This window comes from Macadamia integrifolia, chromosome 8, assembly GCF_013358625.1.
Source record: "Macadamia integrifolia cultivar HAES 741 chromosome 8, SCU_Mint_v3, whole genome shotgun sequence".
NCBI lineage: Eukaryota > Viridiplantae > Streptophyta > Magnoliopsida > Proteales > Proteaceae > Macadamia > Macadamia integrifolia.
In genome coordinates this window covers 18,247,281-18,271,041 of record NC_056564.1, presented here as the reverse complement: position 1 = coordinate 18,271,041, position 23,761 = coordinate 18,247,281, and the positions used below count along the sequence as shown (strand labels likewise).

At 39.8% G+C, this 23,761-nt stretch overlaps 3 protein-coding genes and 1 pseudogene across 3 annotated transcripts; 1 reads left to right on the top strand and 3 right to left on the bottom strand.

The window, feature by feature from the left end:
* Positions 1–314: 314 nt before the first annotated feature.
* Positions 315–2,497, bottom strand: LOC122086629 (solute carrier family 25 member 44-like). Its single transcript, XM_042655580.1, has one exon. It carries the CDS (start codon positions 1,663–1,665, stop codon positions 613–615), a length of 1,053 nt encoding a protein of 350 aa, XP_042511514.1. The 5' UTR covers positions 1,666–2,497; the 3' UTR covers positions 315–612.
* A 3,771-nt stretch (positions 2,498–6,268) lies between these two features.
* Positions 6,269–7,124, top strand: LOC122086630 (annotated as a pseudogene).
* LOC122086765 (25S rRNA (cytosine-C(5))-methyltransferase NSUN5-like) lies at positions 7,125–11,888 on the bottom strand. Its single transcript, XM_042655734.1, has 8 exons — positions 11,669–11,888; positions 11,312–11,337; positions 9,870–10,014; positions 9,108–9,169; positions 8,823–8,910; positions 8,320–8,403; positions 7,496–7,657; positions 7,125–7,407 (listed from the first exon to the last, which is right to left on the bottom strand). The coding sequence occupies exons 1-8, from the start codon at positions 11,886–11,888 to the stop codon at positions 7,175–7,177; spliced, it is 1,020 nt and encodes a 339-aa protein (XP_042511668.1). The 3' UTR covers positions 7,125–7,174.
* Positions 11,889–17,052: 5,164 nt separating this feature from the next.
* On the bottom strand, positions 17,053–20,593 carry LOC122086161 (COP9 signalosome complex subunit 1-like). Its single transcript, XM_042654888.1, has 2 exons — positions 20,062–20,593; positions 17,053–17,614 (listed from the first exon to the last, which is right to left on the bottom strand). The coding sequence occupies exons 1-2, from the start codon at positions 20,446–20,448 to the stop codon at positions 17,249–17,251; spliced, it is 753 nt and encodes a 250-aa protein (XP_042510822.1). The 5' UTR covers positions 20,449–20,593; the 3' UTR covers positions 17,053–17,248.
* Between the last annotated feature and the right edge of the window lie 3,168 nt (positions 20,594–23,761).

Here is a 23,761-nt window from a genome sequence, read left to right as displayed (position 1 = left end):
ATATTTACGGAATTCTAGTTTCAAGATCAGAATGAATGTACAATAGAAAGAGAGAAAGAGAGAAAGAGAGAAAGAGAGAAAGAGAGACTTAAAGTGTTCCTTAAACCATAATGAAAGGAAGAATTCCCCCTCCAGGAAAAAAGGGATAAACCTTGACTTGGAGATCAAAACACTTCAACTTATTTAAATACCAATAATGAAATCTTAGCAAGATGAAGAATTAACAAAACCCTGGTGAATCAAGCCGAAGATTATGGAAGTCAAACCAAGGTTTTATCTAAATCTAAATTCTAAAATGCATATGATATGATATATATAACAAGTTCATTTTATAGAAATTTCTAATTCCACAACCCAATTTAAACCATCTTGATAAGATGACCATAATAAACTTTAAATCATTTACATTATTAACTATCCTACCATAACCAACCACCAGAACGAAGGTCCCATGACAAAACGGAAATGGATAAGATTTAAAAGGTGAAACAAAAATTATTTATATATTTAAAACAACAAAAATAAAATAAAACTTTTTTTCCTTTTTTTTTTTTTTGGGGGGGGGGGGGGAGGTGTTTCCATTACTGCAACTTCTAGAGTTCATCTGTGTGTTCATGAAGGCAAGTTCTCTTGATTCTTAGCAGAAAGACGTTTCAGGAACTCATAAGTGGTGATCATGGTGGTTGCAGACATGGACATGGAAGCCCAACGAGGACCTAATCCTCGGTAACAAGCAGCCCATCCACCTTCTTTAACTAAATTCTTAAATGTCTGTCCAACTGTTGGTGGCCGACGCCCATTTTCTTCCCCATCCAAAACCTGTAACCTTGTCTTGATTGTATCAAGTGGCATTGTAATCAATGCAGAAACCCCACCAGCCATGGCTGCACTGACTCCCTGCACTGCCACCACTGTTTTCGAATCCGGCCGGAAACTACCACCACCGCCGCTGTTGTTACTAGTCTCCTTGCATTCATCGTCTCTCTTGCAGAGATAGCAACCAAGTCCACCCCAAACGAGTCTCTGCGCCACTGAATACGATGCCCACCAAACTGCATTTGAAGGAGCGTAGGTCAATATGGACATACCAAATCCTCTGTACAGACCCCGCAAACCATCAGTGTTGAGAATTTTCCTGAACGCATCGATCCCGCCACGATATTTACAAGGGGTGTTGGGATTGCCGATGCTGCCTTGGACCATGAGCCGTTGGCTGACCACATCGATCGGTGTCCAAACAAGCTGTGCGGCCATCGCAGCGCTTAGTCCAGCTGCGGCGTTGGCGATCGCAGAGGCCGTCGGTTCTGGGAAACCCAAACGTACAGTTGCGGTTCCCACACTACTCTTAGTGACCTCGAGAGCTGTCATGTACAAGGCACGAGCAGGGATCGTTCCCATTAAGGAAGTGCCAAAGCCTCTGTAAAGGCCTCTGATGCCCTCGTGGCGTAAGATAGCAAAAGCCGTTTTGATGGAAGAAAGCTGCGTTTGTGATACCTGTTGCCGAGTCTTGAGGACGACGACAGGGTAAAGAGTAGCAGAAACTCCAGAGAAGAGCGCGGCGCCAAGGAAAAAGAACTTGGATTTGTCCAGCATTTGCCAATCGATATCTGCCGGAAGATGTATTTCCGGAGCCGAATCTTCTTCGGCAGCAGCGCTCAAACTCATCTTCGCCACTTTGGAAGATTAGTTTAGATTAGAAGGAAGAGGAAGAGGAAGAGGAAGAGGAAGAGGAAGAGGAAGAAGAAATCTGGAATGAGGAAAAATGAGATCCGTTCTCTTTTCTCCTCTTTTTCACCTCTGATTCACTTCCATATGAAAACCACAAAACTGTACAAAACAACAAAGAGATCTCCCGAAAGACATAAACAAGAAATCTAAAAAACAGTAGAGAACCTAACCCTAGACCGACCGAAACCTTACTGTAGAAAAAAAATAAAAATAAAAAGAAGAAGAGGATCTTATGATACAGATTATCGAATTAATCACAATTATCCAGTTATGATGATATACAATTTAAAAAAAATTACAGTTAATTAATGTAAAATTTTTTCCTCTTCCAAAACCAGAACTTAGATCGAGTTCGAAGGTGCATTAGCATGTAGGGATCGAACATTTCTCGGAATCAATATCTGATAGAGTGATGATGCTTCTTACCAGGAAGACGATGAAATCATTCGTCAACAACAAAGGCATCATCTTCAGAAGCCGATCGGAATAGTTCGCCGGTGCTAACAAATCTTGCCGTCGCCGGCAAACACTGAGATTCACTCATCAAATATTATTCGAAACAGATTCAACCATTATGTTTACAGGAGATAAAGAGAGAGAGATAAGAGAGAGAAAGAGAGGTTAGGGTTAGGGTTTGGGTTCGGAAGAAGCGGAGGAGTTTATAGCCACCTGAAATTGGAGGGTGAAGAGAAGGGAGGGGCCAACGAGGGTGCGGCCTACTCTGCGGGTTTCGGGAGTTTCAGCTTTTTTAGGAGATGGAGGAGTAATTAGGGATTGAGATATTTGTATTACGTGTCGAATGATGATTGGGAAATGATTTTTAGGGTTTTGGAAGGCGGTGGTGGAAGTGAAGCACTCGACACGTGTGACATTACTCTCATTACTCAACCCCATCCAGAAAGGCTTAATAGCAAAAATGAGTCATCCACGGGTTTGCCCTTTGCCGGTTGGGCCCCAAAATCGAATCGAATCGGTTGGGAATGGTGCCGATTCCTATTATGTATTTCGGATTCGATTGTGATTTGTGATTTGTGATTTGTGATTTGTGATTTGTGATTTATGGTTTATAGTTTATGGTTTATGATCTCGTTAGAGTATTGGACGATTGATGTATCGGGTCCATGATAAGGATTATGTAATGCAATTCATCATTTAAAGTATTGATGTTGTAGCGGAAGAATCGATCAATACATATCGGTCATGTTTGTAAATTTATGGATTTTTTGGATATTTAAAAATATATATATATATATATATATATTAATTTTCAACCTACATACAATAGCCCAAAAAGTGGCTTTTGATTAATTGTATCGAACCAGACCTAAAATTAGTAAAATGGTAGAAATCAATGAAACTTAGGTAATATTCAAAAAAATAAAATAAAATATATGTGGAAATTTTTATTTCTTATTTATTATTCTAATTTCTAAGGTATTGGTTGATTAACAATTATTTCAATATATTCAATACGTATTTGGATTGGAATCAGTAGAGGTTGATCTCATGTTCAATTCGGGTATCGTTGTGTCAAAGTGTTTAACCATTTCTAACCCAAAAAAAAAAAAAAAAATGCTTGAACATTGAAAGAAAAAATAATAAGTTCTGTTGGAACTCCAAAATATCCTTATTCAATCATCTATAAATTTCTGTAAGAAATGAGGGGTAAAAAATATTTTGGGATTTTTCAAAAAAGAGAGAATGTTGAAAACATATTTTGAATTAGTGTATGATTAATGCATTAACAAAATTTTCTTTAAAATATGTGGGATTTTCAAAAAAGAGATTTCAAATTCATGAAACAATCTCGTTTATAATACTCATTTCAAAAAGGCCTGTCTAAATGACACTTCAAGTTAAAGGTAAAAAAAAAAAAAAAAAAGTTTTTGAAATACTTTGAAAATGATTTATCACTATATCATTATCAAAAATTGTTATTTTACAATTTTTTTGAGTATGCATGTGAAATGATTGAAACTATCCTCATTATATATATATATATATATATATATATATATATATTAGGTTACAAATTATTTGACACCTTCAAAGATGTCAATAAGAAAATCCTTTTAAAATAGAAGTAGTTTTGGTCGATGATAGCAACTACATGAAACAATGGTATATGAGCACTTAGGTCTGTCATAAGGTGACCAAATTGAGTTCAAATTTTATGGACAATAAGACCCAAGTTGTCATGTTCATTAGTAAAAAATTTTAGGTCAATTGGAGTTGCTCACGTGGCAAATTAGAGCATGAAAAAATCCAATACTATTGAAAAGGTGCATAGGACTACCAAGAGTAAATAAATATACATCAGAGGATATTGCATTAGATGGGAAGGTAAATGATTAAATTTGATACTGCTATAGTGATATTGTGCTATGTCGAAGGTTGATGTAGTAATTTCAAACATTGAATATTTAGAATGACATCGATTAATCATGTATCAAATTTCATACTCAAATTCTATTCATCATATAGTATACTATGCGTCAGCATGCAGTCTTGAATTTTTTTTAAATATTCTTAGGTCCTTACTAAACTTGGTACAGTGGAAACATGTGAACATGGAATCTTCAAGTATTCTTTTCCATAAAATTTCAGCCCCATAGACAAGGCATGTGATAATTTAGTGGGTTGTCCGTGGATACCCTATGGATAAGCTCGTCCTTGGATGCTACTTTGAATCAGATCATATGGGATAAGAAAGACTGATTGACTTACTCAATTGAGGGTATCTAAGCATTTTAAAGTACTTGAGGGAAAAGAGAGGTGGAAGTTTATTTTTCTTGGGAAATTCAACTCATGGTTTTTAGGTATATGGCTGATCTGTATCAATATCAATCAACATTGATATCAAATCAATGAAGCATAGAAATATGGGGCATAATTATCAAAATATCATATGGTACTACCTGTTGCGCCACCTTTCGGTCAACTCAAAAGAACATGCCATTAGGGACATTGTTGAATGCTAACTGAGTGCTTCTAGGTTAAATGGAAGCACTATATACTCACTCCACAGTCCACACTAACTAGCCTAATGGTTTGCATACTAAATTAGCTCTCACTTTTTTTTTTTTGGTTAAGGATAAGGAATTAGCTCTCACTGGCACCATCTACGAGGAGGTGAAGTTGTCTTTCTTTTAGGGGTAGGGGCCATACGGTTCAACAGAGAAGAGCAGTTATCTATGTATTGAGCTCCCAGTCTTTGGTTTAGCTTTTGTATCGGACGACACCCTTTTTTATGTTTCACTAACATGACGATCCATTACTTCTGCTTCGCTTCTCCTTTCTATCATAAGATAAATTTATGGCTTTCCATCTTTTACAGGTGGTCTCTCCGGCCTTTTTCGGGCCTTTCAACCAGCTGTTAGATGAAAGTGAAGTGCAGAAGTGTAATAACACGTCTCTTTCTACTTCAACTGTTAGATGGAAGTGAAGTGCAGAAGTGTAATAACACATCCCTTTTCTCCTTGCCTTTCAACCATTAGATGGAAGTCGGGTGCAAAAGTGTAATAACACATCTCTTTCTCTTTCTGGACAACCCGAACTTGACCCAACCCTCCTTGAATTTGAATGGGGCTTGGGTCATGTTTTCTAACCCTGAGGGTATGTTAGGATTGAAAAACCCTAATCCTAGGTCAAGATTGGATCGAGCTCGGGTTAAGGTCTCAACTTGGCCAAAATTCAATCTTAAAATTTTTTATTAGAATTTTAAGGCTTCTATTGCTATTTCATTTGTCTATAATTTTTTAATGTATAAGATATTAGTAAAAACAGATCAACCAATGTTATTCCAACCATTGCAAAAACCAGGATCAACCCAATCCAGCCAAACTCAACCCGACCCAACCCTAAAAAGGTCAATAAGAGCCGGGTTGGATTGATATGAACCTGACAGTGTTGGATTGGGCCAATATTGAATTTTGAGGACCTAGGATTGCATTAAGGTTTTAAGAAACCTGACCCAACCTGACCCAGTTTCACCTCTACTTTTAACTATTAGATTTAAAGCCATAAGGGATGCAAGAGCGTAATAACACATCCCCACTTCTCACAGAAAATGACGAAAGGCATCTGGTATCAAACGAATCAATATTGGTATCAATACCAAACACAGTATCGTATCAGTGGTATCAAATAATTTTGCCCCCAAAGATACTGTTATCTGACCATATCTTTAAGCTGTGTCTATAGTCCATAACATACCATATCCTTATGATTCATCGATCCAATTTTGGCCAGGTATCAGATATCGGTCGATAAGACCAATACTAAAACCATGGTTAGTAGTGGGCTGGGATTTAACTCTCAGAAAATCATATCAGTATCAGCCTCGGCCAACACCGATGCAATACCAAATTGGATAGATACGTATCGGCCTAAATCGGTCTGATTTATCCCTATTTTTCATTAAAAATGGGATTCTTTTACGGTTTTACCCGAGAATGATACGATCAGACCGATCCGATACCAATAGAAACCTGGGAGGGGGAGGAGAACATGTTGGAACCTTCTATTTGCTTCTCGGCCTCCTCCTGATCTCCCTAGAATCACTAAAAATCCCCGAGAAGAAACCCAGAAGTTCCAGAACAAACTTCTCCTCCTCTCTCTCTCTAGATACTTCCCTTTCTCCTTTCGTCCCTTGCAACTTATAAAACCAGAAAACTATCTCATCTTCCTTTCAATGTCTACACCGAAGAAGAAGAAGCTTACCTGAGTCATTCCTTGAGAGCGTAATAATGGATTTCAGGTTCATGGGTTTCGACAATGATATGCTCAAAACCATCCAGCACATAGTGGACGTTGCAGACGAGACCGAGAAGCCTCATAATGCTCCAAGTCGAGCTTACGTTAGAGACGCCAAGGCCATGGCTTGCGGACGTCAAGGAGTACCCAAACTATTACCTATTCATCATCGACATGCCAGGGGTGAAGGTCACCGACATCAAGGTTCAGGTGGAGGATAATGTCCTGCATGTCAGTGGAGAGAGAAAGCGTGAGGAGAAAGAAGATGCTAAGTTCGTAAAGATGGAACGCAGGGTTGGTAAGTTTATGAGGAAATTTGTGCTACCTGGGAATGCCAACATTGAGGCCATCACTGCCAGTTACCAAGACGGGGTCCTCACCGTCACCGTCGAGAAGCTGCCTCCACCAGAGCCCAAGAAGTCCAAGAACATCGAAGTCAAGGTCAACTGATGAAGCTCGACAATGGTAGCAGAGGATCTGGGGTTCTGCGTTTGGGGGTTTTCTGGTTTCTGGTCTCTGGGTTTTGGGTTTCTGAACTGGGTTTTACTTTTTCATGTTTTTCCTGAGTGAATGCGTGTAGCTGTAGAATGAGTTTTCTGGGAGGAAGTTAATAAATTTACTGCTGCCACAATCTTAACAAATGCAGAAGAAGAAAAATCATTAATTCACCAATAGTTCATGTAGGAATTCATCAGTTAGTACCAGAAATTTTCCATCTGATATGGTGGGTATACAACATGATTTTGGACATTCTGGAGAAAATATATGGAAGGGTTCTCTTTCTCTTTCGCAGGTGCAATGGTTCATTCTTAACCTCTTCAGAACAAATGCCATTACTCTTCATTTGCTTATTTTCTCTGACGAATAGAGCGATAAAAAAGCCTTCCATGTCTTGGATGGGATCTGTTCGCAGCAAATGCTCAGCTGCATGGGAATGAAACAGTTTCAGAAACGTAAACACATCTGCAATTGAAAAAAATTCTAAGATTGTAAAGCTAGTGATCAAACTCACAGCCCTCGAAGACGGGTAGCCCACGACAAGGCCACTGAGGAAGTAGTGTGGTTAGCTGAAAACCATAGGATTGGGCGAGTGGTAGAACTGAGTTGATCACATCTTCATTTTCCATCTGGTGGATGGAGCAAGTGCTATAAACAACTCTCTCAACTGCTGGAACTGCAAAAGGAAAACGATGGTAGATGTTCATATATTGTTTAGGCAAAGAACCCACATGATAATACTGATGCCTAAGATTGTCCTTAGAGATCAGTCCATTGATCCAACAAGAAGACGAGACAACTAGAAGCTTCATGGTAAAAGATCTAACAACCCACATTATAAAACAAAGATTACTCTCGAGGATAGAACCCATTTTTCCTCGAGCCGTGATGAAAGGAAAGGAGGCTCCTTTCACCGATAGCCATTATTGGGTTTTGATGAATTTCAGGGAACAGTGAAGGGCATCTTTAAGGGGGAGTAAAAATGATCTTAGATCTGGGTGAACCTGGACAACTTTCTGCCTGAGAATATACATTTCATTGGTAATTTGGAAGGATAAGACAGGTGGAAACAGGTTAATTTCCGTTTTTGGAAGAAACCATGATCCATAAAATTTTGAGCAACAGTATACAGGAATAATCCCATATAGGAAACTCGGTACAACGGGAAAAGAAACCTACGGATCTTTTGACCAAGTTCTGAAAAAGCAGGATCAGGCCATTATCCAATCTGTATTGGGATCCCCAGTCACCAATTTGGTGCATCTACCTGACACAGGCTAATCTACCTCAGAGAAATATGCTTCACTTGAAAGGAAATCCACAGAAAAACAAACTTACAGGATAACGCATGCGACAGAGCCTTTCTTTGAAAAGCAGCAAGTTTCCTTACCCTCTCAGTATCAACAGCAACCACAGAATGACCTATGCAAAGTTGAAACACACATGATTAAAATATTGAAGAACATTAGCCAAGGCATATTGAAACAAATCCACTGTAGAGCACCCAAACCAATTTACTGGGAAGTAAAATCATTTTCCCAAGTAGAGTGCCACTCTATGGAGTAACTGCATGTATCATTCTAAGGTTTTTTAAGTTTGGATACATAAAGTCTACAAGAAAGATACAATCTCAAATAAAATAATGGAAAAGAGATGAATTATATTTGGGGTTGCATCGAAGACAATACATATCATGAACTGCTGCCCAAAATTTCAGTGACAATATTCTTAATATGATTATTTGGTATCACAATGTTCTTAATAAGATTAGAAAAATGAAAAGATGTAAGATGAAACTAACAACTAACAGCTTATGGAAGATGATAGTTTCCAAAAACAACCTTTTGTTTGTGATGGGAGTAGATGATCCAATCTGTCAGCAGCAGTACCAGATCCAGAGCAAGAAGGATCTAGGAGAATGGCCCTTACCTGCACAACCAGTGACTACTGTTAAATCAAGAGACATCCCACTCTAACATGATTTTAAAACGTAAGTGTAAAATGCAAAGGAGAGTACTAGCAAGTGGAAAGCACTTACTAGTACTTTGATTATCAACTTTGAGTTCATGAGGCCATTAACAATTTATAACTAAAAATGAATCTCTAGAACTAAGTATAGTACAAACCTTTGAATACAAGGGATCTTTCGGGTTTAAATTTAAGAAGTCCCCATGCAAAACTTCCACATCTTGGGATCAGGCTAAGGTCCAAAAGATCATTAAACGGTACCATAGAAAATAGAATAAAGCAAAGACTAACATAAGGAAGTCTCAAAAATTATAAGGAAAAGCATAAATGAAGGGGAAAAAGAAAGCAGGTCATTCAGATGAGTGAAAACAGCATTGGGCCGAGTTGATATGATAATTGGACATGCACATTAAGATGAAAGTTGGTGCTATAAATAACTTGGAAAGGAATCAAAATAATATTTTGAAATTGTAAAAGGAACAAATTATGACGGATCAGTACTAAAAAAATTCTTTTCGGGGGTTCAATAGAATGCAAATAAAGACTTCTAACAATTGTACTGGTTGAAATGTACACTTTGGCAACCTGACTTTTGGCAATGGTGAGGATCAAAATTCTGGATCAGAAAAATTAATAGCATAGGTCAATCAATCAGATGAAAAGTATACAATCACATAAAATGCTAAAATAATGGAAACTGATAATTGATAAGGCAGACCCAATATAAAACAGAGACAAAATATGATGATTATTTATATAATAAAATCTTCCGAAATTATTCAGACATAGATCCAACAATATATTAAAAGAATCCTAGTCGTGATGCTGGATCATGGAACTACAATATCCCGGCTAAAAAGCATTTTAGCAAGTACACAACCACATAGAAGTAGATTGGATCCACAACAATGCAAGGATACTAGGAGCGCCAGACCGTCTGATAGTGTCTTCCAAACGTTTGACCCTTTCCTTATTAAGTTCACATGCTATAATCTTCCCTTTCCCTCTCATGAGAGCTGCAAGGTGAACAGTTTTGTTTCCGGGGGCTGAACAAGCATCAATAACCTTCAAACAGATGAGAGATGGGTTAGAAAATTGTGAAGATCTCCACCCCACCCTCCAAAAAAAAAAAAAAGAAGTGAAGAGTAAGCTGCTTAAGATATTTCATATAGACATTAGAGCAGGGACAGAATCTCAACAGATTAAATACCATTTCATGTAATTTAAACCCACGGGACAAGGACTTCAAGAAATTTATTTTAGCTAAAAAAAACAGTGGAACAAGACACTTAAAAAAAAAAAAAAAAAGAACGAAGTTGGGGAATGAAAATTTCTGGTCATTTAAAAGGACCCATATACTCCGCTTTGGCATTACATATCAAAATAGGAAAATGTCTAGGGGTCAGCCATTTAGATGACCCCCAGATCGGATTGTGCTTTGTTGGATAAAAAAATTGCTTAAAAAAAGGCATCGAAATAGGGAATGGGAATACCATGTGGTGCAATGCAATTGGACGGGTAGGTCTGCTACAGAGCTGACCCTGGGTCCAGTAATGCTCACTATAACATGTTCAGGATGCACTGTATCGAAATTAGATTGTAGCTCAAAAATCACTTTCTAACAGTTGCTACTGGAAAAGCAACATTCTAGTTGTTGCTTACATTGTTCAAGAACACAAGATATGTTCTTCGGTTATAAAAGTGCTGTAGATTTGACTTCTTTTGCCTTCGCAATACAAGTATACAACATACAGGCACATAAGTCCCAACTATAATGATTCTTTTTGGGTAATGTAACTCTTGAATAACATGGCAAAACTATATTTTTATCCTACACTGCCCTCCTTTCATTATCAAGAGGACCAAATATTAGCCACTCCCCTATTATGAATGTGCAGAGGACCTATCTGCCTGGTGTAGGACATGTACCCAGGATGGTGAAGACAAACCAGCAATAGGCAGATCACTCTGTTCTTCCCTTCACCAGTGCCTCAGTCTAATCACTGACAATTCTCCAAGAGGACTCTGCAGATATTTAGAAAGCCAGCATGAGGCGTTTATTAACAGAAGAATTTGCACTAAGAGTTGACTACAAATAATACTGCCTCACCCACCACACCCACCTCCCCCAACAAAAAAAAAAAAAAAAAAGGACACCTCTTAAATAAGTAGCCAAAAATAGAAACCAATCGCTAGAGACCATAAAGTGCATTACAGGAAGCAACCCTTTCACAATATCAGCTGATCTTTAGATAATTCAGAGTGTAAAATTTGGATCCAGTAAGAATCTATTTGGCTCCACCTGGTCGGAATTGAAGAAAAGGGAAAGGAAATGAAATTAAAACAAAAGTATAATGGAAACCTTTTTAATGTTACAATCCCAGATTCCTGCAATCAAATCAGAAAAAACAGCAAGAGAACTAGAAGAGAAGAGAAGAAGAATAAAGGAAGAAAAGTCTGAAATCTGCCCAGAAAAACAGAGCAGCCTGTGATCAGTCCAATATATGATTGATCACAGGCATCATTAGCATATATTGGTTTAAAACAAGGAGTACAAGAACTAAAACACCCCCCATTACAAATAATAAACCCTAAACAGCAAATAAGGATCCGATAGGACCAAACTGACCCTATTGGGTCCAGTGGCTGACACTAATCCCAATATCTGGATTAGCTCTCAGCCTCAACACTCCCCCTCAAGCTGGAGCATATACATCACCCATGCTCAGCTTGGTACAACCACTGCAAAAGCTAGGTGTAAACAAGGACTTAGTAAACATGTCAGCTAACTGATCCGTCGACGGAACAAACAGAATCTCAATCAGCTTCTTCAGAACAGTATCACGAACGAAATGACAATCCACCTCTATGTGTTTGGTCCTCTCATGGAAGACCGGGTTACTGGCAATGTAAACTGCAGCTTGGTTGTCACAATACATCTTCATTGGCTTGGTCATTGGAAATCCCAACTTCAATAGAAGCGACCTTAGCTACATCAACTCAACCGTGGTATGAGCCATAGCTCTATACTCGGCCTCTGCACTGGACTGAGCAATAGTAGTTTGTTTCTTACTACGCCATGTAATAAGATTCCCTCCAACAAAGGTAAAGTATCTAGTGGTAGATCTCCGATCACTAGCAGAGCCAGCCCAATCAGCATCATAGTAGCCAACAAGCTCCATATGTCGATTAGGACGGTAAATCAACTCCTTTCCAGGAGCACCTTTCAGATAACGAAGAACCCGGACAGCAGCATCCCAATGGGCTTTCTGAGAAGACTGCATGAACTGACTAAGAACTCCAATAGCATAAGAAATGTCAGGACGAGTCACAGTCAGGTAAATCAATTTACCAATCAAACTCCTGTACTGATGCAAATCCTGAAACTGTTCACCATCATCAACACCGAACTTTTGTTGAGGATTCATAGGAATATCAACAAGTCTAGATGCAAGCATCCCAGTATCAGATAGAAGATCCACAACATACTTTCTTTGAGACAAACTGATCCCTTTCTTGTAGCAGATCACCTCAATCCCGAGAAAATAATGGAGATGACCAAGATCCTTGGTCTGAAAATGACGCTGGAGATGAGCCTTTACTTCAGAAATACCTGCCTCATCATTGCCAGTAAGAATAATGTCATCAACATATACCACCAAGACCACCAGCTTGTCACCTTTGCGACGAACAAAAACTAAATGATCAGAATAGCACTGAGAAAACCCACACATGACAATGGTAGCACTAAACTTGTCAAACCATGCTCGAGGGGACTGTTTAAGCCCCTAAATAGCCTTGTGCAAGCAACGCACAGGACCGATATTCTCCCCCTGAGCAATATAACTAGGAAGTTGCTCCATATACACCTCCTCCTGGAGATCACCATGCAGAAAAGCATTCTTGATGTCCAACTGAAATAACGGCCAATCAAAGTTGACAGCAAGAGATATAAGAAGGCGAACAAAGTTCAGTCTGGCAACCGAAGAGAATGTCTCAAAGTAATCCACACCATAAGTCTGAGTATACCCTTTGGCAACCAAACAGGCCTTTAACTGCTCAATAGAGCCATTAGAATGATACTTAACAGTGTACACCCAGCGACACTTAACCAGATCCTTATCAGGAGGTAAATCTACAAGGCTCTAGGTACCACGACTTACAAGAGCATTCATTTCTACATCCATGACAGCCTTCCATCCAGGAATATGGAGGGCATCATTATGGGAACGGGGAATGGGGTTAGTGGAAAGGGGTAGGGCAAGGCCATAAATGGGAGAGGGAAGATGAGATAATGACATAAAATTATCAATGCAGGTACGTGTACCTTTACGATGTGCAATCGGTAAGTCATCAGGCGGAGGAGGAAGAGGAACTTCACTAGCGGAAGACGACAGTGGAAGGAGTGAAGCTTCAGGGTTAATTTCCGTGCCACCTGGCTGTCCAGTCTTCTTCCTGCACTGATAAACCTGGAGAGGAGGTAAGGTAATGGTACCAAGGGCATCAGGGAGGGATATAAGAGAGGGTATGGGTGGAGAAGACAACTCCGGACTAGACTGGGACACCTGAGAGGAATAAAATGATGTACCTTCAAAGAAGGTCACATCAGCATTGACAAAATTCCGATGAGTAACGGAGTCATAACACATATCCTTTCTGGGTACGAGAGTAACCCAGAAAGATGCACTTAGTAGACCTCGGGGAAAACTTATCAACCTGCATATGCAGATTATGGACAAAACATACACACCCAAAGACATGGGGTGGAACAGTAAAATTGGGTAAATTAGGAAACAGAACAGAAAATGGAGACTTATCCGCTAGAACAGAAGATTACATGCGATTAATCAAATAATAAGCGGTTAAAACACCATCACACAAAAAATGTTTAGGAACATGCATGTGAATCATAATGGCACGGGCAACCTCAAGGAGATGCCGGTTCTTACGCTTTGCTACCCCATTTTGCTGTAGGGTATAGGCACAACTAGTTTGATGTATCATCTCATGGGTATCACAAAACTCAGATATATTAGTTTGATCATATTCTAATGCATTGTTAGAACAAAAAATCTTAATAGGAATGCCAAACTGAGTCTTTATTTCATTATAAAATTTATAAAACACATGTAAAAATTTAAATCGTTCCTTTAACATGTATAGCCATGTAAGGCGTGAATGGTCATCCACAAAAGTCACAAAGTACTGGAAACCAAATCTGTTACTGACTCTGCAAGGACCCCATACATCAGAATATGGACTAAAGAAAATAAAGACGGACTACGAGACACAGAGCGAGATGGGAAAGACACACGATGATGTTTATCCAACTCACATGCCTCACACTCTAATCTAGGGACAGACTTAAAACTAGGAAATAAGAGTTGTAACATAGAAAGTGACAAATGACCTAAACGACAGTGCCATTGGAAAGGAGTCACGTCCCCAACAGCCGTAGCAGTAGTAGTAGAAAGAGGACAGCTGCTGTTGAGGTAGTATAATCCATCCTTTTCATGCCCTCCACCAATCGTCTTCCTCGTGTGAAGATCCCAAAAGACACAATAGGAAGGAAAGAAGGTTACTGAACAATTTAAAGAACGAGTTAATTGACTTACAGAGAGAAGACTTAGTGGAAATTGAGGGACATGGAGGGCAGAAGATAAATTAATGGATGGGATAGGTGAAATAGAACCATGTCCAAGGACGGGCATGGAAGTGCCATTAGCAAGGATAACAGAGTTTGAACTGACATTAGCAAAAAAATTCTGAAAAAGTGATGTAATGCGGGGCTGATGGGCCCCACGAGAACCAACCCGATTGGATGTGGGCCCAATTAAATATTTAGAGATCAAAGACTAGGAGTAGTGGAAATTTGGTAAATAAATGTCCTATCCAAGGGATAAATACTCAAGTAATGGCAAACTTGTAATTCAATTGAAATAGCAAGGATTAGGGTGGAATGGCACTATTGTAATTAACCAGAAATCTCTAGTGTTTCAATGGGTCGATTAGGGGAGAGGAACCAAGTGGGAATTTAAATTATTGTCAAGGCTGGATTTGGAACCAAAGAAGTTAAAGGACAAAACGGAAAAACGGCTTAAAGGGGTTTCACAGGGGTATAATGGGAAAGGCAGAATGAAGAACTTGAAATAAACCCATCGATTAGGTTGTCTTCAACCTTGGGGAGAGGTTACAAGCGATAGAACCAGCAGGAGAGAAGAGAGTTTGAACAACCAAAAATGTCTCATGCAAGATCGACTTGAGCCCTGATTTTGGAAGCAGATTCGCAGCCCATTCCTTCACGCAGCCCAAGTAATAATAATCCACTGAAACAGTGCTTGAATCATGAAAACAAATTACCTGAAACTGCTGTTGGTGATAGGACAGAACCAGACCTGTTTTCAGGTTAGGAATCTCAGTTCAGGGAGCTAATGGGTTCCAGATTTGGCAACCTGGGTCGCCCTTGGGTATCGGCTCAGTTCCTAGAAACTAAGATGGAAGGGTGAAGAATCAATAGGGGAGAGGTTCAGTACCTGGACTGCTAAGAACGCAGTAACTGAGAACCAGAACAGAAGAGAGAACCAGGAGGAAGAAAGACAAGAGAAGAGGAGAGAGAGGGAGATCGCAGGGAAGAAGAAGAGGAAGGGGGGTGCCTCGCTGGACAAGGAAGAAATAAGAGAAGAAGGGGGGGGCAGGGGGAGTTCCAGAGAAGATGAATAAGAAGAAATAAAGAGGGAAAGAAGAAAGAAGAAGAGAGAGAAAAGAGAACTCATAGGGAAGAGAAGAAGAAGAAGAAGTGGGGGAAGAGGACAGCCACGCAGGGGGCAGTTTCACAATCCTTATTTCTTTATTAATCCACTATTCTTCCCATGAGTTACATGTCCAATATATAATAAAATAAAATTAAAAACCTTCTAATTAAAAATAAAAAACTAAGATAGAAATAAAATCTCCTATACCTAAGCTAACAAAATAAAGAAACAATTAAGGACTCAAATAGGGAACAAATATTCTCAAATAAAAATAAAATCCTAAATATTCTATTAAACTTAGAATCCAAATTAGTAACTTGGAACCCAAATTAGATCTGGGTCTCGATCCAGGTTCTGGAGCATGCTTGGATCGATCCATCAGTGTGCTGCTGCATCATGTTGTTTCTGTTCTTTTCCTGTTCTAAGGACATTTCTGAAATAGTTTTACCAAACGTTGTTTCTATTCCGCCAGAGTGTCTTCACAGCATGGAATCGAAAAAGAACACTTCTGTAAAAGAACACTCTCCATGAATAAAAGTGTTATCAAACGGCCCCTTAGGGTCTTTGTTTTTTTCTTTATATATTTGCATGTACCCAACGAAAAGGACAGATTTGAAATAGAAAGTTGATATAAGGTTTGCTCAACGTGAGCGAGGAGCGACTGTGAATGTGTGATTCTCTTCCTCCCCTACAATTCTGAGTCTCCATCTCAGATTTCTTCCTCTCTCCAACTGGCCCTCCACCAAAATTGTCAAATAATTGAGAACCATCGAGAAGTCTTAAGATCTTACAAAATGTGCAACCTTGTTAAATCCTTCTTAGACACCCTAAATGATTACCTCTTCAAAAACTGTAGGGACTCACAAAACATCCCCAGCAAAGATTCTCCATAATCATGAACGCCGTACACCTCAGCTCACAAGAACAATCTTTCTATTGAGACTCCAGAGCATATTCTATGAAATTCCCTGCATTCTTTGCAAGAAAATTCCAGGAAAAAAGAAGGTGGAAATATGCTTGTTATCTCAACCTACTGACTCTTTTTCTTTCTGTTTTTTTTTTTTTTTTTTTTTGGTTTGGGGGAGGAGGAATTAACTTTCTGCAATCCAAAACCAAAATGCATATCTACTGTTTTACAAATGGCAATGGCACAGAAATTATTCATAAGAAAAATAAATATAATGGAAAGGAAAACAATAGTATTTTACCGAAGATTTTAAATTTCTTGTTACAAATCACCAAGATCTAACTTATCACTTCGTTCATGATAGCCTAAAACAAATATATTCAAGATTACTATCAAATTCTTTTGTTAATATTTGAGATTTTGCTACAGAGAACAATAAAAATATTAAGTTTGAAAGGATAAGAGAACTAAACATCCTGAAAAGAGACAAGCCCCACCAAAAAACGAGGAGGTGATTAACCACATACTAAGATGCTTGACGGAGACAAGTATTACATTGCTTAAACCTCCAAAAGAAGCGTAAGAACATGGCTATATCAACTACTGCATCATGCAAGGTTTATGAAATATAATTTGCTGATCAGCGAATGAACAAATGAAAATGATTGCAAATGCTGACACAAACCTTACGAGCAGCATGTTTGTACTTTTTACCCTCCAAGTGAGCCAATCCAGCAGCACAACGCAATTTTGCAACAGTAACAAGGTCCAGTGCATCTAGTGTTGGCTCTGCTTTACTTACATAGCTTGTGACATGTGTAAATTGGCCCATCTCAATGCTAACCAGAATTGCATTCAGACACATCTGAATTATGTGCTTTGATGTAGTGCAATAATCACGAGTACGGACATAGTTTTTAAAAGCATCACCAAGGACACCATGAGCATAGTAAAAATCTCCGAAGTCATTATATCCCATTCTAATGCTTTCTTTTATCAAATTCGTCTGCATATTAAAAATACAGGATCAGATGTAGTGATGAAGGAAAATAAGTAGAGAAGGGGGGGGGGGGGGACTTCAGTGGTATAAGCCACAAAATCACGGTCTTCAATATATATATATATATAGATATAGATATAGATATAGATATATCCAATGCAAATAACAAATTCTTAATGACAACGACAACAACAATATCTTCTAAGAGGACCACGAAAAGGAAAAACATGACTCCCCTGCTGAATCCAACCAATGAATATGTTAACCTCTCGATTGGCCACGTGACAAGTCTCGGGCACCATCTTAAACACATGGCCCACCAGACATTGAACTTTTCCGCTTGTATTTTCAACCATAAAACCAATATGTCCAAAGCTGACTTTTTCAACCTTCTTCAAAGTTTTAAATCCACATCTTAAAGTATGTCCAAACTAATACTTACCATCAGTACATAGTAATAAGAACATGCCCACAAAATTTCAAGCAAAACCAAGCTGTGTGGTGCCAGACATTTAGGGTTGTCAAGGGCAAGCTAGCCTTGACAAGCCTGAAGAAGATTTATCCCAATAACAGCAACAATATTAAAACAACAACAATAAAGAAAAATGTTTGGAAATTTGGCTCATAAAAAGAACCACCGGGAACTTGGTCTTAATTTATGAGAGGGATGTGTTAAAGTGAGAGGAATCTAGTATCGGAAAAGTGACAACAATCAAAAGACCAGATGCAACCGAACTTTCTGATGATAACATTCTTCTTAAAAGACTTTAAATAGAGGCAACATGTTTGCCTACAGAAGCTGCAAAAATAAAATAACTAGTACCAGGAGAATATTGATGTGTGCTCAATCAATTGCAAGACAAAGGTTTTCAGTTACAATATAGGAAAATTCTGGTAACCGTTCAAAATTGGGGGAGAAAGACAAAAGGAAAGGGAAAAAATAGGTTAATATAATTGCAATTATAAATTCAGAACCTTTGTTTTTGTTTGATATAAGGCATTAAAGAAGAAGTGAAGTGGTGCAGGAAAAATAATAATCCCCCAAGCAATGGGCCTTAGCACTGAAGGCAAGCAGAACCAAACAATAAACTACCCAAATTTCTGAAAATCTGAAATGCAGAACTCCACCCCCCACCCCCCACCCCCCACCCCCCCCCCCAAAAAAAAAACCCATAAATTTTAGATCAGAAGATCACCCAAGCAAGTTAGCTGACCATGCTAACCATAGAACTTTGCATTTACAATCCCCCCATACCAGAAAAATCGACCTGCAGTTTTGCAGGATCAAATTAATTCCAAAATATGAAACAATGGGATTTAACAGAGGAGTTTTAGTTTTTAGCAATCCCCAAATTTTCATAAAAAAAGGTTTCATGTGGCCTAATGTGTACAAGACCAAGTGTCCCGTGGTGGATTTATTGGGTGGGGGGTAAAAATTATCACTTGAGGCTGGAGATGCAGAACAAATAAATAAAATGGGACAGTGACAATTTGTTAAATAAAAATCTAAGAGAAAACTCCAAACACAGAAATAGAACTGCTCATGTGAGCAATTTTGGAAGCATTAAGCCATTGACAGCTGATACCTACATGGTACAAAAGTGGGGAGATTGATGATCATCTCGAGCATGGGACCATGCAATTTTGAGTAGCATAATGGATCGTCAAGTTTTTACTTAATAAATTGGAATTTGCACTTGTATTCTCTTCTTTCTAAACCAAATAAAAGTAAGAAGATCCTAGAATATGGTGCACTTTATCGTTTCAAAAAATAATAGTGGCATGTAGTCTGATTAGCTTCTAGTTCTTCCGCAATGGAAAAATATTTCGTGCTTAATATCGATATACTTTCCAAGTGAGTTAGCTGTAACACTTTTCTTATTCACAGTTGATGGAATAGTTAAAGATATCCTTGCAAAGATGACAAAACATGTCCTTAGTGTTTTCACAATGCTGGTATGCATCAAGTCAAGATCTGCTCCATGCATTTTCAGATAACTTCTAATGAAGCTATCACACTATACATGTGTAATGCACTAAACCAGACAGTAGGAAAAAGCATTCATAAGAATAAACAATTTTTTATGTGAGTTTTGTTACAATTTTACCAGATTTGATGATCATGCCCATGTCATCTCAGCGATTGCACTCAACAGATTGTACTCTGAAATTGAGTTCACGACTCTTCATATTCTCACTTAGGCAACTCGAATTGGACAATTTTCCACGATTCCAATGTACAATTTTCTCACAGCAGGCAAGAGAAACTCAAAACCATCGAAAGTCACAGTGTTGTGGGTAGGGTTGGAAATTTGGAACTAAATTATCATTGTACTTATGCAAAACATCATAAATATTGCAAAATCCAGTCCAAATCAACACTGCAACTACAAACAGGTTCCGAGATAAGTTCAGCGAATTGAATGAATAAATAATAAAGAAGTAAAACACACCCGGTAAGAGTTGAGCTCGTTCTCGAGTTTCTCCTTCCTCTGCTCAGCTTTACGATCAACGTTATCTACCCATGCCTGGTCCATTCCATACGCAGGCCCCAACCTTCCATCTATCTTTTTAACTACCTCTCTAAAGAGCTGAGAGTTTTCGCCCTTTTTAATCTCATCGTAAGCCATTCGCAATGCCTCCAACTGCATTGACTGGTTACCGCATCGATCAGCAATGAACAAAAGCCTCGTGATCTTTGTTCTGCCGCTGTAGAGACTTGCGTAAGCCTCCACGTCCATCTGTTCGCTGCTGAAGACCGGTTTGCTACGTTTGTCGTCTACACCATTGGAAGCGATGTCTTCAATCATCGTTCCTGGTCCTTCGTCCTCGCCTTCCATGGCTTCTCGAATCTCTGATGCAAGCCCTAGGAGGTACCTCCTTGCTTATGACGACTCTCAGGAATTCGTTTTCGAAGATTGCGTAAGAACAATTGCACGGCACCACTCCCTCTTCCGCTCCGTGCCTCAACCCTCTCACCCTCTTTACTTTTTGATATACATTGGGCAATAAGCATTAGTTTGCATAGTCGGGTAGAATAATGGGTCGGATTTGGTCCAGACGGGTCTATGCCCATGAAATTTTGGAAAGTCTTATGTGATGGTTGTTGTGTCACGAAGACCCAAACACTTTGTATTTTTGGGTGTCGCATTAACACCAGTCAAGTTAGCTTAGCATTAACCTAGAGTCTCAAACTGCCTCCACATTAAACGAGACTCAAACTAGACCACACTATCATTTTATTGCATCGCCTTTGAGATACTCGCCCAATGACTAGGGTGAGATGACAAAATAAGCAACAAAGTTATAAGTCACTTCCTTGTGTTTCAAGATAGATACTCATAAAGATGAATTTCGATTTCCTTTCACTGTAAGGGTTTTCTCTCCTGTTGCTAGGGTTCCGCCATCTTCTAGTCTTGGTTTCAGCCACCAAACCAGGATTTGGTCTCCTCTTCACACCAAATGGGTGCCTTGATAGAGGTCTTCCCTACCCGTGAGGGGCTCAGCTAAAGCCGGCTTAGATTTCTCTCCGGTCATTGGAGCCATTTTGAGCCAAGCGCCTTTCCCCACCCCCATTAAAGTAGTCTTCTCATTTCTATATCCCGCATCCCCAACTAATAACTATTCCTCTTCTTGGTTCCCGTGTTTTATTATTTCTTTAACAGATGATGAACCACTGGCAGGATCTGGCCATGGACGAACTCACCATGGATTTGCCAAGCCAATACATGGCTGTCCATCCAAAACAACATGGACAAACCTCGGAGATGTCGGACCTCGATCTGACCGAAACCACACTTGATACATCTTCCCTCAATTGGAAGCTAGTACTTGTTGGAAAAATTTTCTCCAGCAAGCACATCTCAACTCTAAACGTTTACAAAGCCCTTTCCTCGGCCTGGAAACTTCCAAAAGACCCTGATGTCCACCAAATCAATAACCATTTATTCCTGGTACATATGTCCCTCGAAGCCGAAGTCCATTTAGCTATCTCTCGTGGCCATGGCTCGTCAAAAATAACATCATAGTCTTCAGGCGTTGGCAAGCAAATATTGATCCTAGACACCTTGATTTCTCCGAATTCGATATTTGGGTTCACATCTACAACCTTCCCTCACACCTTCATACAATCGAAATGGCTGAACAAATTGCAAAGAAAATTGGCAAATTCCAGACATCCCACCCTCCCGCAAAACTACAGGATTTCAACCGCTCTTTGCCCATCAAAGTCTCTATCCGCTGTACAAACCCCTATGACCATGAATGAGAATCAACAGACCGGGCATAGGCCCTCAATGGATCGAGTTCTCCTTTGCGAAGCTACCCTGGTTTTGCTTTTTCTGCGGTATCATCAACCATGACCTAAGGGTTTGCAAATTAAACCAAACTTTCACTGTGTCAAGAGCCCCAATCTTCCCCCCTATCATTGAAGAAACGAGCCGCATCTATTTTGAATCTCTATTTGGCGAATGGCTCCGTTTAGGGAGCCCAGGAAATAGACCAACAACGGCCATGCAAATGAAACTCTTAGCAAAGGCCATACTGATTGAACAAGGAGCGATCAATTTCTCTAAGCGCTCCAACCACCACTTCTCGATGGGTGATTTCAGGCACCGCATCCACCCCCAGCTACTCAGGCTTGTCAACTCCCTGATTCACCCACCGAATCTCAACAGCGGCCAATGAGGTCATACCACTCACTCCCAAGGACTGCTGATCATCGGCCAACCTCCGGGGAACTCCTCTCTCTATGATGTCAGTTCTGCATCCACGAGGGCCGCCATCTCCTCCTCGAGAAACCACCTTGCTGAGGCTCACCCTTAAAGCGACGACACGTCATCCCTAACCACTAGGGGTACCACGTGGCATGAAGACACCATGGACCATATGAACCACCCACACACCCGACCCTTTATCCTTGCATAGGGAATTTCTAGGTCCATCCTACCTCTCACCACCCCACAAATTTGATCCACCACCTAATCACCCAAACCCCCCACATATTCCTGTCACGACATCCAAGTCTACCCGCTCCATGATGTCTCTCATGTTCTTACTCCACCATCTTCGCACCATTAATGTAACCAACCCACCCCCCAGGGTGCCATCACCAAGGCATCAACTATCATTATCCTCACTTCAGAGCTTCCAAACACAACCCCTGAACACCCATCTATCTTTATTGAGGAACTGGTGGAGGATACTCTAGCTTGCACTGGGCAGAAAAGAAGGTTCCCATGCCCTGACCCTTTCCTCTCTCACTTCAAATGGTTATGTATTTCACCACCTGGTGAACCAACCTCCACTCCTGGACTTCTTCAGTGGCACCCACCACGTACAAGGCTGAAAACTCATGCTCGGAACCGTTCAAGGATTCATTCTGGACGCCATCCAACAACAAGCACTCTTACTCTCCAATCCAGTAACAGCATCAGGGAGGCTGCCCTGGATCAACCCCCACCAGAACCATGAATATTCTTTGTTGGAATTGCCAGGGGAGCGGCCGGCCCCTAACAATTCGCTACCTCTAGCAGGTCTGCAGATCACCCTGGCCATATCTGGTCTTCCTTATGGAGACCAAACAATCTGCTTCCCACATGAAAAAAATCAAATCCAAACTGGGATTCTCATAATTTTTCGCTATTGATCCCCAAGGGCGATCTGGTGGAATCTCTTTGTTCTGGAATCCATCCATCTCTGTCATTTTTCTCTCTGTAACTCCTAACATGATTGGCCTTCAGATTTCTAATAACCCTTCTCTCCCTACAGGTTTTCGCCTATCATTGATTTATGGCCCTCCGCATGTTGACCATCGAAGAAGTTTTTGGGAGGATCTCTCTCAACTGGGTCAAAATATCAATGGGCCTTGGATCCTCGTAGGAGATTTCAATGAGGTTTTATCAGGCAACGAGAAGTTTGGAGGACAACCAAAGCGGAGCTCACATATACAAGCTTGCCAATCTACTGTTGACAATTGCGGCCTCATGGAACTCAAATTCTCTAGCCCATAGTTTTCATAGTTAAACAAACGTAAAGGGCAACATCTGGTGATGGAGAGTATAGATAAGTGCCTCTGTAATGGGGAATTCCTCCGCCTCTTTCCCGATGTCAATGTTCATCGGACCATACACCATTGTCCATCTACTTCACCCA